At 44.9% G+C, this 15,278-nt stretch overlaps 1 protein-coding gene and 1 long non-coding RNA gene across 5 annotated transcripts; one reads left to right on the forward strand and one right to left on the reverse strand.

The window, feature by feature from the left end:
• Positions 1-111: 111 nt before the first annotated feature.
• fam83hb (family with sequence similarity 83 member Hb) lies at positions 112-11,698 on the reverse strand. Of its 4 annotated transcripts, none has more exons than XM_052070573.1 (9): positions 11,483-11,697; positions 7,322-7,418; positions 7,002-7,181; positions 6,580-6,912; positions 5,399-5,563; positions 5,187-5,311; positions 4,559-5,101; positions 2,255-4,472; positions 112-427 (listed from the first exon to the last, which is right to left on the reverse strand). In XM_052070573.1, the coding sequence occupies exons 3-9, from the start codon at positions 7,122-7,124 to the stop codon at positions 407-409; spliced, it is 3,528 nt and encodes a 1,175-aa protein (XP_051926533.1). In that variant the 5' UTR covers positions 7,125-7,181; positions 7,322-7,418; positions 11,483-11,697; the 3' UTR covers positions 112-406. The 4 variants fall into 4 exon arrangements, with proteins under 4 accessions (XP_051926533.1, XP_051926531.1, XP_051926535.1 ...); XM_052070571.1 differs by having other exon boundaries at positions 11,479-11,697; XM_052070575.1 differs by lacking the exon at positions 7,322-7,418 and having other exon boundaries at positions 11,483-11,698.
• A 10-nt stretch (positions 11,699-11,708) lies between these two features.
• LOC127603960 (uncharacterized) lies at positions 11,709-15,067 on the forward strand. The gene is made up of 4 exons (XR_007963163.1): positions 11,709-11,837; positions 12,979-13,025; positions 13,252-13,321; positions 14,977-15,067. It is a non-coding gene; the product is annotated as an uncharacterized LOC127603960 (long non-coding RNA).
• The last annotated feature ends 211 nt before the right edge of the window (positions 15,068-15,278 follow it).

The raw sequence follows: 15,278 nt of genomic DNA on the forward strand, positions 1-15,278 counted from the left end.
AGGGCAAAGCACATATTTTTGTCGTTGTCGAATGGCATCTATCTGTATTTTCGTTCGTTCAATGTGTTCTTCTGACTTCCCCGTTCAGTCAACAAGCCTGCACCAAGCCAATCTTTTCTTTTGCACATCCACTTCCAGTCACCTTATAAGGTAAAAGTTGTATCAGTGTTTTACAGACGGGCACATTCTGCACCCATTGATTTTTTTTTTTTCTTTGTTGCATTTTTCCATGTTGTAGTTTCAAGTTTTCTTCCGGGTTAAAGAAAAAACAAATACAAAAAAAATCCAGCAGGAGAGGTCGCCCTGTTGGAGCAAACTTTCAGAATGTTGTTGACACATTTATGGCTTTGCTCATCGCGCTTTAGTCGATTCCCACATCGCCATCACCCGGACAACTTTTTCTCCGTTATCCAAGGGTATTCCCCATCTGTTAAAAGACCAACAAAGCGATTATTTGCTGATGTCACTTTAATCAATTGGTAACAAATCGAAAAGACATAATTGAAGTGACTGAAATAAAAAGTTGATTTAGAAATGAAACCAGAACGTATTGTGGTCTCTAAACGGAAAAAGGGTATGAAGATCAAGAAGATCTTATTTTTGGAATACTGTTCCAAACCTAATTTCTACATTTTATATCGAAAGATGGACAAATACTGTGTGAAAATAGTTTCAAGGCCTGTTCTGATTTTTTTTTCTTTAAATCAGGGCGAATCCAACCATCCATTTTCTACCGCTTATTGGGAATCGGGTCATGGTCGTTTGGGCAACAGCTTTAGCAGGGCAGCCCAAACTTCCCTCTCCTCAGCCACTTCTTCCAGCTCTTTCCAGGAGATGCCAAAGCATTCCCTGGCTAGCCGGGAGACATAGTCTCTCCAGTATGTCCTGGGTAGTCCCCGGGGCCTCCTGCCAGTGTGACGTGCCCGGAACACCTCACCAGGGAGATGCCCGGGAGGCAACCTAATTAGATCCCTGAGCCACCTCTCGACGTGGAGGACAAGTGGCTTAATTTTGCTTGGGCGAACTCCCACACAATGTTTAATTGAGTCAAGGCACATTTGGTGCAGTGCTTGGTGCAGTGTTCCAAGGCTGGGACGAAAACCACACTGCTCCTCCTAAATCTTAGACTCAACTTCCCCATTCCAGCACCGCTAAAGAGACCTCTTAATGTGCATCAAAAACATAGATTGAGGGTCACAAACAAATTTGACTAGATTATTTAACATGGCGCGACATTTGTAACCCTGATAGGTTGTAAACGAAGGAACCCCTGTCTTCTACTTGTTACTTTTGATGTTCACACAGAATGATTTGGATTATAAAACATCGCCCAAAAGCATCAATTATACAGCATATTCCCAAAATAATACCTAAAACTTTTTTGGAATACAGTTCTCTAAAAATAATCGAAACACTTGATAGTTGGACTGAAGCATGAAATGGTTCAAAACAGGCTCAATTCTAAAGACTATAGTGCAGTGGTCACCAACATGGTGCCCGCGGGCACCAGGTAGCCCGTGAAGACCACTTGAGTAGCCCGCCAGTGCCTGGACATTGTGATTTGCTAGTAGAAATTATGATTTAAAAATGCAAACATTGGCAGTACTGTGAGACATTTCGAAACACGATCAAAGTCTGACAATTTAAATCATCAAGTATTAAAAATAACACATCCTCATATTATTGAAGGTATTTTGGACAAATATGTTATTTCAGACGTGTATCAATTTGGTAGCCCTTCACACAATCGGTACACATGAAGTTGCTCTCACCCTCAAAAATGTTGGTGACACCTGCTATAGTGAATTGAAGTTCATTCATTCATTCATCTTCCGAACCGCTCAATCCTCACTAGGGTCGCGGGGGGTGCTGGAGCCTATCCCAGCTGTCTCCGGGCAGTAGGCGGGGGACACCCTGAATCGGTTGCCAGCCAATCGCAGGGCACACAGAGACGAACAACCATCCGCGCTCACACTAACACCTAGGGACAATTTAGAGCATTCAATTAGCCTGCCACACATGTTTTTGGAATGTGGGAGGAAACCGGAGCACCCGGAGAAAACCCACGCAGGCCCGGGGAGAACATGCAAACTCCACACAGGGAGGCCGGAGCTGGAATCGAACCCGGTACCTCTGCACTGTGAAGCCGACGTGCTAACCACTGGACTACCGGGCCGCCCCGAATTGAAGTTTTACTTTGAAATTTAGCCCCAAGTCCAACATCGCTAACTTTTTGAACGTAGCATTAAACTACCTCAAAGCGGCTGTAGACTTTCTTCTCCTTCCTCAGGCTCTCTATCCTCTTTAGCAGTCCCTCCCTCTCCTGTACAACAACATGAGGTCGCAGCAAGCGGTTCTTCTTGGCGGCGAAGTCGTTGTCCTTTGCGTCGCGGTCTCCGTCCTCGTCCCGTTCGTGTCGGTTCTTCTGACTGTTTGCTGAGATCTGCTCCAGGATGACCTTGGTGTCGTCACGGAGGTTGCTGCTAAACAGGACCGAGCTCCCGGAGGGCTGGTACCGTGATGAAACTGACATGCCAGCTGATGTCTTGTGGTTGGTGGCCGTCTGATCGACGGCGGCGGTTCCCGTGTCCTTACTTTGCTTTTTATTGTAATCTTCCACCATTTCTTTCACGGTGCTCATGTTGCCGCGATCTTCTCCTGAAGACTTCTTCTCCTTATCTTTGGGACCCAATAATCCCTTTAGCCTCTGAGTCTGTTTCTTCAGGAAGTCGAGCGTTTTGCCGTCGCCCTTTCCATCGCCAATCGTGTTGACGGATGTGTTGGATCCCATAACTTTGTCCTTAGAGTCGTCGTGCAACGCAGTAGAGGAACTATGAGAGCGACTCTTCTTCAGCTCGCTCTTCTCGGAGTCTGTGGCATCCGTCAGGATCTCTTCGCCACAGGAGACCCGACGAGGATTGAGTCCCTTAAGCTTAAGTGGGTCCCGTTTAAAGATCTTGGGGGATTGAAGTGGCTTCAACGTCTTAAATATGTCTTTCTTTTGACCGTCGGATGAGTTCTCGTCCTTGTGGGCTTCGGGGGGCTTCACGCTGCTTACAAAAGGTTTGGGAGAGAGTAGAGACGGTTTGGAGGATGTGAGCGAAGATCGCCGAGTGAGTTCCATCACTTTTGCTGAGGAATCGGGTTTCTTTGTCTCGGATTCTCCCGAACTTTTAAGAGAGCTGACTGAAGTATTTGTGGGGGAATTTGTGTCAGAGTAGTCTGATTTCTTCTCTGCAGGCTCCAGGAGTTTTAGTGATGCTTCGGTCTCTATTTTCGATGCTTTTCGCTTAGCGGCTACTTCTTTGAAATACATAAGTCGACTGGCAGGGTCATTGATGTTCAGAGATGATGATGTGACCGTGTCGGAGGTCTCAATAGTTGGATTTGACTCGGCGTCCTGTGGAGGTTTCTGGTATTCGGCTTTTCCTTCTGCGATGTCTGTCAGTCCTTTCTCGTTTTCCTTTGCATCCTCATTTTTCTTTTCGTCCTCATTACTTTGTTCGTCAGCTATCTTTTTCCACTCGAAAGGTTCCCGAGACAACGATCGCCTCTTCTCTAGGATCTGGGCTACAATAGAGGATTTGCCGTCGTCCTCCGTGCCGGATTTCACGCCGGCACTCCCGCTGTGAATTTCTGCTTTGGAAGATGAGAATATGAGCGAGGAGCGCAGACGTGAGCTGCGCTGAAGGAGCGGGTTTACCCGTGAACGGAAGGAATCATGTTTGGAAAGGAAGAGTTCTGGGGGCTCTTTGAATTCTTTATCCCTGCTGTCATCTTTTGCATAACCCCATTCTTTCTCCAGTTCCTTCTCACTTCTATCCATTGAAACTGAAGAAAGCAGGTCCTTGGTGGCTAAATCCTTGCTGCTGCCATCGAGGTTGATCGGCTTCCCATAGCGTGGCTTTTGGATATCCACTCTGGACTTCGAGGCGACATTTGTTGGGTCATTTTGTCCGAAACGGCTGGTTGAACTTTCACCCGGCTCCTGAGCAGGGGAAGGATCGTCAAATGCGTCAGGGCCTGCGGGTTGGTTCAGGCCAGCTTCTTCCTCGTATGTGCTCAGATAAGAATGAATCCGCCAGTTCCGCAATCCATGTCGGACGCTCGCATCCTGACCGTGTTCCTGCTCTGAATACTTTGGAAACGACTTCTTGTCTGGTGGGTGAGCGTTTGTGGGTGAGCTCTGACAAGCATACGCCTGACCAATGGTTGGCCTCTTCTGGGCGGAGTTTCCTCCGTATCTTCCAGCCACCGGAGGCGCATGAATCCCATCGGGCCCGGTTAAATCCTCAGAGGAAAGATGTGCATAGCCTCTCGGGTAGTTTCCGGTGCTGAACTCTAGGTCGGATCGAAATGAGCTTGTGTCTGAATACTGGTCGATGGCTAGATGTGGAGGACGATGTCTGTCATAGTGTCCCTGGCCAGAACCTGGTCCAGGACCTTCACTGTAGAAATTGTGTCTCGGTTCCCTGTTAAAAATGCAGAGATTCAATGAGATTTCTCTACGGCTAGGAATGTTATTGCCCAAAATATTGGGATTGAAAAGATTGTATACCTGTGGAAGTCTGTCTCATCCAGATTGTTCATGACTCTGTGCTTCATATAGTGCCTGGAGGTCATGTAATTGTCCTGTGTTCCTTCTGCGTAGCTGTGCCTCTTGAAGCTGCTCAACTCCATCTGCCGGGACATGATGGAGCGTCCCTGCTCCAAGTAGGACTGCTGTGATCGGAAGTGCTGCTGGGAATACTTCCCGATCATAATTCCTGTGCCGTGCTCAATGGTGTGACGGAAGGGATCGTTTCTCCGGAAAGGAAGTGCCAGGTTGCGTTCCTGATCTCCGTGTGGGAAGCTCGAGGTTATCTCGGCTTGCCTCCGGAAGCCCAAAGGATTCAGTAAGGACTGGGTCCTCTTTAATCCCAACTGTCTACTGAAGTAACCGCCGCCGTCTGGGACTGTAAGCGCTCCATCCGACGGGTCGATGATGAGTGGCTCTGACTGAGCGTAGAGGATGCGAAACTCTTCGTCGAAGGTTGCCACAAGTTCTCCAAGAAAAAGGTGAGCGATGCAGCGATGGATTTTCTCATATGACCACATGAAGCTAGAAGAAAATACAAAGGAAATGATCTGAATAATACGATTCCTGGAGAGAAATCAAACAAGCAATCACAAGAAACAGAACTCACCTGTAATTACCGCTGAGTACGGCTCTGCAGTCAGCCAGTAGGAAACGATCTTTCATTTGCCCCTTGAACGACTTGCCTGTTCGCGATTGATACGTTATTCCCGCCACAGTCCTGACGCGCATCATCTGTAAAATGAAAATACACCTTTAATGTCTCAGCTTTCATGGGAGGCCCACCGTACCGGAAGATAGACACCCGACCAAAGCGTTTACCTGAATTAAGTCCAAGTTGACCTTGCAGTTGATCACCATGGAGACAAAGTTATGGGCTTCCTGCTCGTCCAGAAGAATATATACAGGAATGTGGCGCGCCGTCGCGTCCAAGAGGTCGGCGAAAATGTCCACGTCGGTAAACGTGTCCATCACCACAGCAATAACCTGAAAAATATGGAGAAAGATTTCGATTGTTCTACAAATCAAACAGTTTGGCTTGTTTGTTCTAGAAATAGATGGCAGTGCCACTCCAATCCTGAAGAAGATGAATGTGCGTTACCTACAATATGTTCCATGCTTTCTCATTACACTGTACTTTACTGCAAAAATTACGCCGCATTGAATACATCAGTCATGACAATACACACGAGCACGGTCTCCCATGGTTACTTCTCGGTCTGTTGGAGAGATTTTACCCCGCGAGAAGACAGACCGGCGAGAAAACAGATCGTGGCAGCAAAGTAGATACTGTAGTCAAATATTGTGTGACGTAGTTTGGTTACATCCATTTAATATCTCAAGGAGCTGCCAATTAAAACTCATTCAGTACCAGCCTCTTCTGGACCAAGTCTGAAAAGACGTTTAAAAACGTCTTTGGGAATGAATGAGTTAAGAGCTGTGCTTAGTTAAAGGTTCTTTCCAGAGAATCCAAAACATCCTCAGTCTCGAACCTGGAAAATCATGAAAAAAATCGCACGAAACGCCGGATACGACTAGCATGCGGCATAAACTCCAGACATAAGTCGCCAGTGCGAGCAGGTCTAACTAGTCATGAGTACTGACATCTGGCATGTGCATCTCGTCTTAATTACCCCTTCTTTAGCCCTCGCCAGAGCCTGGCAGCCAGACATTCGTCGGAAAGGGCGTAGCAGCAAAGTTGGCAGTGGCAGATAAAAAGTGCAATTATTCTCAAGGGGAGGTTGCCCGACACAAACATCCACAAATAGGCAATGCTCTAGCTTGTTCAGTAGAAATGCGGTAAAGAGAATAGAAAGATACAAGTTGTTTGTTGATTGATGAAATGTGTGGTTCCACACTTCCTGTCACATGGTCTCCTAAATTGAGTGCAGACCGACACACCGATTGCTAATTTGTGTGGGAAGCCTCAAGGTACTGTTCAGGTGCCATGGTTCTCCCCGGAGGACCTCATCAAACAAACCCGGATCGGCACGTCTTCTTACCTGCCGAGCATTCTTGATGAGTCTTCTCGCCTGCTCCTTGATGCTTGGCATGCTCGGCTCTGACGGGTTCACCAGAGTGGTGACCTCCGTGGGCCCGATGAAGCTGTTCTGGGTCATCGGCCATCCTAGGTCCAGGCCCGGAGCGGCCAGGTCGGACTGCATGGGCCAATAGGTGTCGGAAGAGCCCTCCACATTTTGGCCTGCCTCCGGGTACCGAAGGTCAGGAATGCTGTGGCCGTGAGTGGGCTCCTGGATCGTAGATTTGATGTGCTCAATTTCAGTTTGTGCCAAGAAGCTGACCACATCTGCGCTCTGGAGAAACTCATGATAGCCCTGGTGGGACAGAAAGCACACAATCAATCAATGCACTGGTTCTGACACAAACAGAGTGTCGGGATGTTGTTGTTTTTTTTCTCTCATACCGGTAAATCATTTTCTATCAGTGCATCAATGGCAAGTCTGTATTCTTCCTTGTAGTGTGGTGGAAGATAGTTTGGGTCCAGGGGGTTATCACCAATGGATGAACTCTGAGACCGGTGAGCCATGGTTGGAGATATGACTTGGAGTCAAAGTCAAGGTCGTTAACTGGCAATGCAAAAACTCTATGACACAAAAGCAGGAGGAAAAGGTACCACGTTATTGTTGAGTATTTTGAAAACCACAGAGTGGGAAGTGGTGAGCAAAAAGTGGAAAGTTTTGCAGCGGGAAAGTTATGCAGAGGTGTATGGACAGGTTCTCTAACTCGGATCCCTGCTGAGTCAACCCGTCATGGTTGGAAGCCACTTAAGACACCAAGTCCAACATGATAAATACCTTGCTAAATAGACACAGTCATCGGGCTGCAAAAGACAGAAACAAATCATTTGTTTTAACCAAAACAAAACTCCGGTTTTTAGCAGGTCCTTGTCACTTCATCGAGCCCTCAATAGTTGAATTCAGCTTTACGAAGCAAACTCGTCACTCCATTTACAGAACTTTTTTTTCCCCTGTTGCAACTAATTGAAATTTTATTTTAATTTCATCATGCCTAAAAACCAGCATCCCACCCCCCTTTCATTTTAAACAAGAAAAATGGCCCCGACTTGCATGAAGACATCAGAAAACCTCATAAGAGAGTACGTAAAGAAATAAACTCATTTTATAAAATGTCGTTACTACTGGCCGTAGACGGCCGGGGATAAGTTCCAGCACGCCCATGAGGACAAGCCGTTCAGATACAAGCTGGATTCTACACATAATCGTGTGCTGGATGTGTGCCTTTAAGGAAAAAAAACACCAAGTGAGGGCTTGTAACTGGATAAAGACTTAAATTTGGGCACTTGTAAATTAAAATATTCGAATTTGGCACAGCAGACATGAAACCTCACTTTGTGACATGAAACCTCACTTTGTCAAGCAAGACCCCTCCAAATCAAAACAAGTCACCTACCCATTAACCCATAATTGTCTGAATAATAACGAACCTTAACTCAAGTTTATACATCCGCCTGGAAACATTTTTTTTTCAGATGATGTGTATCTTAATGAAAATTACATTTTTTGTGTGAGGGGATGAAACAGGAAGCCCTTTCCTCAAAACACACCCAATAGCGCCCTGTCACCAGTTTCCCCAACCAACATGAAAATTAGTCCGACATGCCTGTCAGAGCTAAACCACATAAAATAATCTTAAGGACCTATTCCTGAAAAGAAAAAGGAAGTTGGCCATTTTTGGTTTAAATCAGACGATTTATAGCGAATTCCAGGAGTCAAACTTTGCCAAACTCCTACTTGGGGAATTGGTCTTGGTCTCAGATTGTATTCTAAGTGCAGCACAGGTTTTTTTTTTCCATTTCATTTGGCAGCTGCGTACGAGATGTCTCATCTGGTGGCAGCGGCACTGTGACTTTACGAGCTCCTCGAGAGAGAGCCCACTCAGCATTTGGAGACTTTAAACTCGCAGCTCTGTCTCGCATTTCGGAGAATTCCAACTCATGAGGATGCCGCAAAGTCAGTTTTGTCTTTGTTTTAAGTCCGAACCGAGACCATTAAAAAAAAAACAAAAACACTATCCTGTTTAGCAACTTGTTGCAGCTCACTCTTTCTGACTGTGTGGATACGTCTCCATGGAAACGTCCAGTCTGTCATACTATGTCGGGAGGCTGATTGTTAGTGTGTGCACAAATGATCCTTGTTATTTCGGAGGCCGAGTGTTTCTGTTCAAACTTAAAGTGCAAGTGACCGTTCCACAATGTTGCTGTGATAGCAAGGCGGACCTAAGGGAGCCCAGGGAGAGAGCTAACTTTACTAGTAGACCTCGTGAGTCACCAGGTAGCTCATTATTTGTGAGCCCGGCGAGTCATCTGGGAGCAAAATGGCCGACTTCCTGTTTTCTTCCTCTCGTTCCTGACTTTTGGAACTGAGCATTTGTGGTCTGCCCCGCTCTTCCAAAGTTTCACAGCGGCCCGTGGAAGTATGTTGGGCATACATGCTACTTCGCATGGAATCATTTCACAAGCCCCGACATTTGATTGTTGAATAGAGCGAGCTGCCTCGGGCTTGAGTCGTTCTGCTGAATCATCACATTTGAATCATGTGATGAAATTCACACGTGTTAAGAAATAATAACAGGGAACGGAGCCCGGAAGATTCCGAGTCAAGCTTTACTGCGGAAAGAAGAAGCGCTACTGGGCGGGTTCGCTCCAAGCCAACCCTCCCACCTGTCTTTGTCATTGGGATAGTCAAAACCTAGTCCGGTTGCGTTTGACAGCAACATCGAACTGTCGAAGGTGAGGCAGCGCCGGGGATCGTACGCTGTGAATATAACTCAAGACTGCTGCCTCATCTAAAAGTTGTTAAGCACGTTTACATGCCAACGACAATTGAGGTTGATCTTCTGTCCACAGTGTTGTCAAAACAGTCCTGTCGTTTAGAGTAAACATTAGGGTAAATGTTCGGATTAGGATTAGGGTAAAATTTGGGTGGAGGGGGAATGACAATGATTCCACTATTCCATCACGCGTGTTTGTTTTCACCATCCTCCCCATTTTCTAAAAAATAAAAAAAATAAAATACCGCAATAGTGTTAGGTGAATACAGTGGACATTAAGCGTCACCCAGCTCTTTGGTTTGATACTTGCTGTGCGCATGTCCTTTTGTTTTCACCGCTACACAAATTTGACGGAGGAAATATTTTTTTTATAAAGACTGGAAAATTCATGCCGGGGCAAGCGTCATTTAACACTTCTGTTTTTGTTATCAGTATCAGGCCTTCAAGCTCGGCCAGGTTTCCAAGCCCGATGTTGAGGTGAGCTCATTCTTGACATTCCTCTGTTGACACTGACATGAAATGCATTTCAAGACAAAATGGTGGCCCACAGCAAAAATGACATTTCCATCTCCACCTGTGAATTAGTAACCCGGCAGCCATATTCCCATATCGCAAACTTATCTGTCGTCTCTTATCCCACCTCGCCCGCTCGCATCCATCAAGCATACTTGACGTTCGGCGAGGAATACCTGAGAACAGGTTGGGAGGGACGAGCCAGTTCACGTGTTGTGCTGTCACTGCTTTTCAGCGGCGGCTGCTGTTAACATGTTCGGACAGATGAACGCAAACAACGCACGCCGTGTCTCTCTGCGTATTGTCACACCCCGGCGGAACTGTTGAGTGCCGCACAAAAGGGGGGACTCAAGGTCGAGTTCTGTGTTGTTTACAGGCACAAAATCCCACCAAAGAAGCTTGAACTGTCCGTACAAAATTACAGTGGTGGCTTGAACTACGACTGCCTCAACTTTTTCATTTTCAACTTTCTCAACAATTTTTGTGAGTTACAAGCTGGCACTTAGTCGATTAAAAAATTTTTGGGGGTGAGCCAACCACAGTTTGAGCTGTGATTTAGTTCATTTTAGCTACACTGCTGTTGGCCCCGCATGCAGCAAAGTATAGCACAGATTTATAGATAAATAGACTTTTTTATATTACAACTTTATTCTCATAACCATACAATTTTATTTCCATGGTGTTCTTACTTTTTTAGACAATTATAGTTTGTTCTTCATAGTAGCTGGTAAGTTTAACTTGTGATGCATAGGAATTTTTCCTTGCTAAAGTTTTCTTCTTTGTTGATTCGACAGAAAATGATTTGTCAAATTTCCTATGCTGCCCCATGTGGCTTCTTGGCGGTACTGCAACATTTTATGCCTGTCCGGCAGTTTTGGAAGGCTCTACTATGTAACACAGAGCATGAATGGAACTTTTCCACAAACTCCCAGAACGGAATGAAACCACTTCAGCCCGTGGATACCCCAAAAAGACCACATCTATAAAAAGACGCACCGCAAGAAATTCTTGCCACAATACCGACTTTCCCCCCTCGTAATTACAAACAGTGGACCACTGTTTTCCGAAGTGAGTGACTCACAGGGAAAACGCGGCAACCAGATTTGGATTTACGCATTTTTTTAATAGCTGCAAACTAAATTCGATGTGAGCAATAATGACAGTCCCAAAGTCCACGGGCGGGTAACGTCTCGAAACTGGAGACCGGTCGGCTTCGTGGGGCGCACCTTTTTCAACTATGCCGTCTCTTTCGAATTAGTTTTTAGGGTATATCCATGTGTAATATCTACCTGGTGAATGTCATCCACATTTTAGCTGGTTGTTTTCAACTGGAACTGCATTCACACATACACACGGTGAATTAGAATAGAGAAAAAATGTGTGGGGAAAAATGCAATGCCGAAGCAGAAGTGCAGGAAAAACGGGATAGGACACATGAAATGGAACAGAAGAGAAAACCCTAAGCAGTTTGATGTTTAATAATACGATAGAATAGAGGAGAGAATGGAATGGAATGTGGAGCATGAACACAACAGTAAAAGTCAAGTCAGGAAGTAAAGTGAATAGAGCCACTGTACCGACTTGATCTTTTGTCCAACTTCGTTTCGCCTTCCATTTACTGTACCTCCAAACTTGCACGGCGTCTTGTCTATGTGTCCGCAATTGAACTTGTAAACAAAAAGCAAACACTTATGAAATAATCCCTCGAAGTGAGGATCCCAGCCCGTTTCGAATTTTGTGCGTGTGTTCGTCCAAGTGCACCTTCGGGGCCGCCGCCACTACGGCGAATGAGGAAGGAGCGACCTGAAAGCCCCGAGAGAGGCTCCGCGCTCCCCCGCTCACCGGCCGAGAGGCTCCGCCCAGAGACTTCGCTGGCCCGGCGCAGACACTCGGAGGCTCCAGCTGGAAGCTCCGCCCCGACTGGAGCTTGTGTGCGGTGCAGTTTTTTTCTTCTTTTAGAAATAAATGTTAACTCTTTAAAGTGAAAACGTCATTCTTTGCTGTTTAAAATACAGTAATCCCTCGTTTATTGCGGTTAATAGGGACCAAAACTACCCGTGATGAAGGAAAATCCGCGAAGTAGCGACCAATAAACATACAGGTTACTTTTTTTAAGTCCGCAAACGGTGCGCGAGAATCTGCAAAACAACAGCAAGTCACATAGAGCAACATATACAGTATTGTACTCCATGTACTGTATATGAAAAAAATATGAATACGTTTGAAAAAATCTGCGATGCACTGAAGCCGCGATAAACCAACTGTGAAATAGCGGGGGATTACTGTATCTTAATGAATTTAGAGAGGGGTGGGTTGGTTTGTAATAAAAAAAAATTTAGATGCTGAATTTTGACTTCCCTCCAGGAAAAAAATAGGATTCTGGTTCATTTGTTCAGTCTAAAGATACTTTTTCGGGTGATTCCCTTTAAAAAAAATGGCTACAGTATATGATCATGATTATGCATACAGTGGTAAAGAACTGCCAATTCATCACCATAATGTGATCATTGATAGTGTGTTGTCTGCATGTGTTTGCTGGTCACAAATAGACCTTGAGGGCTGTTTTATATCTATCAGTCCACAAATGCTTGGTTCCTTAGCTGTAGAGTGTCTGCATTGTTATTACTTGTTAATAGGTGAGTGATAAATGCATCACAGGACAACAGAACAGTGACTCACTTTACGAACCAAATCACACGTTGGGTTATTTTAACAATGTTTTATTTACTCACTGCATGCCTGCTTTCGTTTTATTCTCCCTCTGGGATATTTTAATCAACTTCATTTGAAAATATATATATTTTAGAGAAACACTGTAATATATTATTAACCCGAATATTTTTTCTCCCATATATATTCGATTGAATTGTTGTAATTTTCCAGAAGGATAATTTAAACATTTCATAAAAGATTTTTCTGCCAAATGATTTGTATTAGAAATAAAGGACACCATTCTGCAAAATATTTTCATAAATGTTTGTTTTCCAATTCCATCGTTATGTAATATATTGATGTCATGATCTGGAAAAATTCATTTTTAACATGTTTCCTCCCGTTGTCTTTCTGTCTGGATGTAGGACTGATTAAGTGAACAAAGCCAGCCAAAGCATGAGTGCTCAACCAGGTAAGCTCGTTCCCAGCTCTTTTTATATGTCCTTCATCCTGAACACACCTTGTTCCATGCGCACTCCGACAGCAACACACACACACACAGGCCACTATTTCCCAAGGGTGCGGCGCCTGTATTGAATCTGTGTTCACTCGCCATGTTTTGAAACTCTCCTCCTGTCTTTTTTGCGCCATTACTCACTCAAATTTGTGAATCCCCCTTGTGATGACTCTGCCTTCAGCACGATTGCATGAAAACTTCAAGTGGGAGTGACAAAGGAGGCCGACAAAGACGCTCCTGACGGCAAACAGGTACATACACAAACGGCAGGGCAGAGGGCGCGGCCGCTAACAGGAATGCGCTGGAGGCATCTCGCCACACCCTCCCGAGATCCCCCCCCCCCACTCCTCACCACCACCTCCTGCCATGTTACATAGGCTGAGTCACCTGCTCAACCAGTATGTGTGCAAGTACAGGCTAGAAGTCCAAATCCTGGCCACGCACGCCTCCAAACGCAAGTAAACTTGAAAAGTGGCTGAGGAGGGCATTTTTTATTTAGCTATTAATTTGTACTGCTCAAATGTAAGTGGGACGGGCGTCTATTCACTGCCCCACTGAAATAAATGGAAATGTCTTTGATCCATCCAGCCTCCCAAACTCAACCAACAATACTGTTTGTAAATTATTCTTTAACAAGAAAAAGTAGTTCATAAAAACTGACAGTCATGACATAATTGAATAGACGCTCAATAAAGTTAAACCCTTTGCCACTTTTTTTTTCAATTTGCTGGACAGTGCGTTGTCCATTCTGGTGTACATACCTTGGTCATCTGCAGGCCGATAAGGAGCTGGCCACAACTGCTCAGTAGTCATTCTTTGTTACCAGTAAAGAATATATGCCTGTTAACACACATTGACACATTATTACATAAGAGAACGATAATGACTTTTAAACACCAGTTACCCTCCCAAAAATGGGGGGCAGGGGGATCTCTTAGTTGTAAAGTTTAAAAAATCTGAAAGAACAAAGTGTTGTAAATCTGTCAAATCTTCTGCTTATAATTCTTATGTTTATTGCTGTAGCCGTAGATGGACCCCCCCAAAAAATGTTTGTTTGTTTTTATTGACCCCCCAAAATGAGTTAATCTGAATTTTATTCTGCCAAATATTGGAATCTGCCTCATCCTAAAAAAAAATCCAAATAGGTTCTAGTTCTCACACCACAACACCAATGCTTCATTAGCCCAAGTATGGAACGTTGCATAGTTTATTAGCATGAAGTCAAGAGGCCTTTTTTGTTTACGAATTGTTCACTCTCTGCCAACTTACTGCTTGTTGTCAAATGAGTTGACTTCACTGACTATACTGCACTCTTATATCAGATTTTTGCTTACAAATCAAAGCAAAGAAAAAAAAAACAAATATGCACAATGACAACATTTTTCAGTCATATCTTATCTCCAGGCACCGTTGTGTATCATTTTTCCGTCCGTGGAACTTCCTTATCTGCGTTCCGATCCTGTGCGAGGTTTCCCAGCATGCCTTTCTCACGCTGTAATGTCACACCTGAGTATAAGGTGACACTCAACATGCTCGGGTCATCATGACACCATTGTGCTGCCGGGCTCCACTTTGTCCCCTTTCATAAGCGTGCAGTATGCTCAACATGCGGGGGGCTGATGCCAGGCCGCATTGTGTGCCAATTAACACCATATGGGAAAGGCAAGCTGCCCAGCAATGACCCTTCGCTCAGCACGTATTTGCGCATTCTTGGCTGACATGCGGAGCAGCCGTAAAGAAGGATGAATAAATTTATGTTTGTGTAAAACTTTTATCTCGAGATTTTGTAGCTCTACAAGTGAATTAGTTCCAAATCAATATTCTGATGTACAGTATCTGAATTGTGGCTTTTTAGTACATGACTGTACAATATGTACTCTGCATATATTTGCATGCCATGTCATAGACACTTCCTGAAGGAAAACATTCCCACTGTCCAGAGGGAAGCAGCTGTGTTCTACTGCCCCCTATCGTGTCAAACTGACATCCACAAATCTTACCATACCATACCATGCATCTTCCTGAATAGATGTATGGTATCCCCCCCTTCGTGCCCACCAGTGGCCACGGCCCTCGTAACAGAAGGAGCAGCACAATGGCCGTTGAATTAAAATGTCATTTTTTTTATTTCTTTATTTAATTATCATTACTGTACGTTCTGCGATCGGTTGGCAATCAGCTCAGGGTGTATCCCACCTACTGCTTGAA

Source organism: Hippocampus zosterae, chromosome 7 (assembly GCF_025434085.1).
Source record: "Hippocampus zosterae strain Florida chromosome 7, ASM2543408v3, whole genome shotgun sequence".
Classification (NCBI taxonomy): domain Eukaryota; kingdom Metazoa; phylum Chordata; class Actinopteri; order Syngnathiformes; family Syngnathidae; genus Hippocampus; species Hippocampus zosterae.

Coding starts and splice junctions, on each gene's coding strand:
- fam83hb (XM_052070575.1), bottom strand. CDS start 7,124: ATGGCTCACCGGTCTCAGAGTTCATCCATTGGTGATAACCCCCTGGAC. Junction 5,102..5,186: donor GTACTCAGCGGTAATTACAG/GTGAGTTCTGTT, acceptor ATTTTCTTCTAG/CTTCATGTGGTCATATGAGA. Junction 428..2,254: donor AAGTCTACAGCCGCTTTGAG/GTAGTTTAATGC, acceptor GTCTTTTAACAG/ATGGGGAATACCCTTGGATA.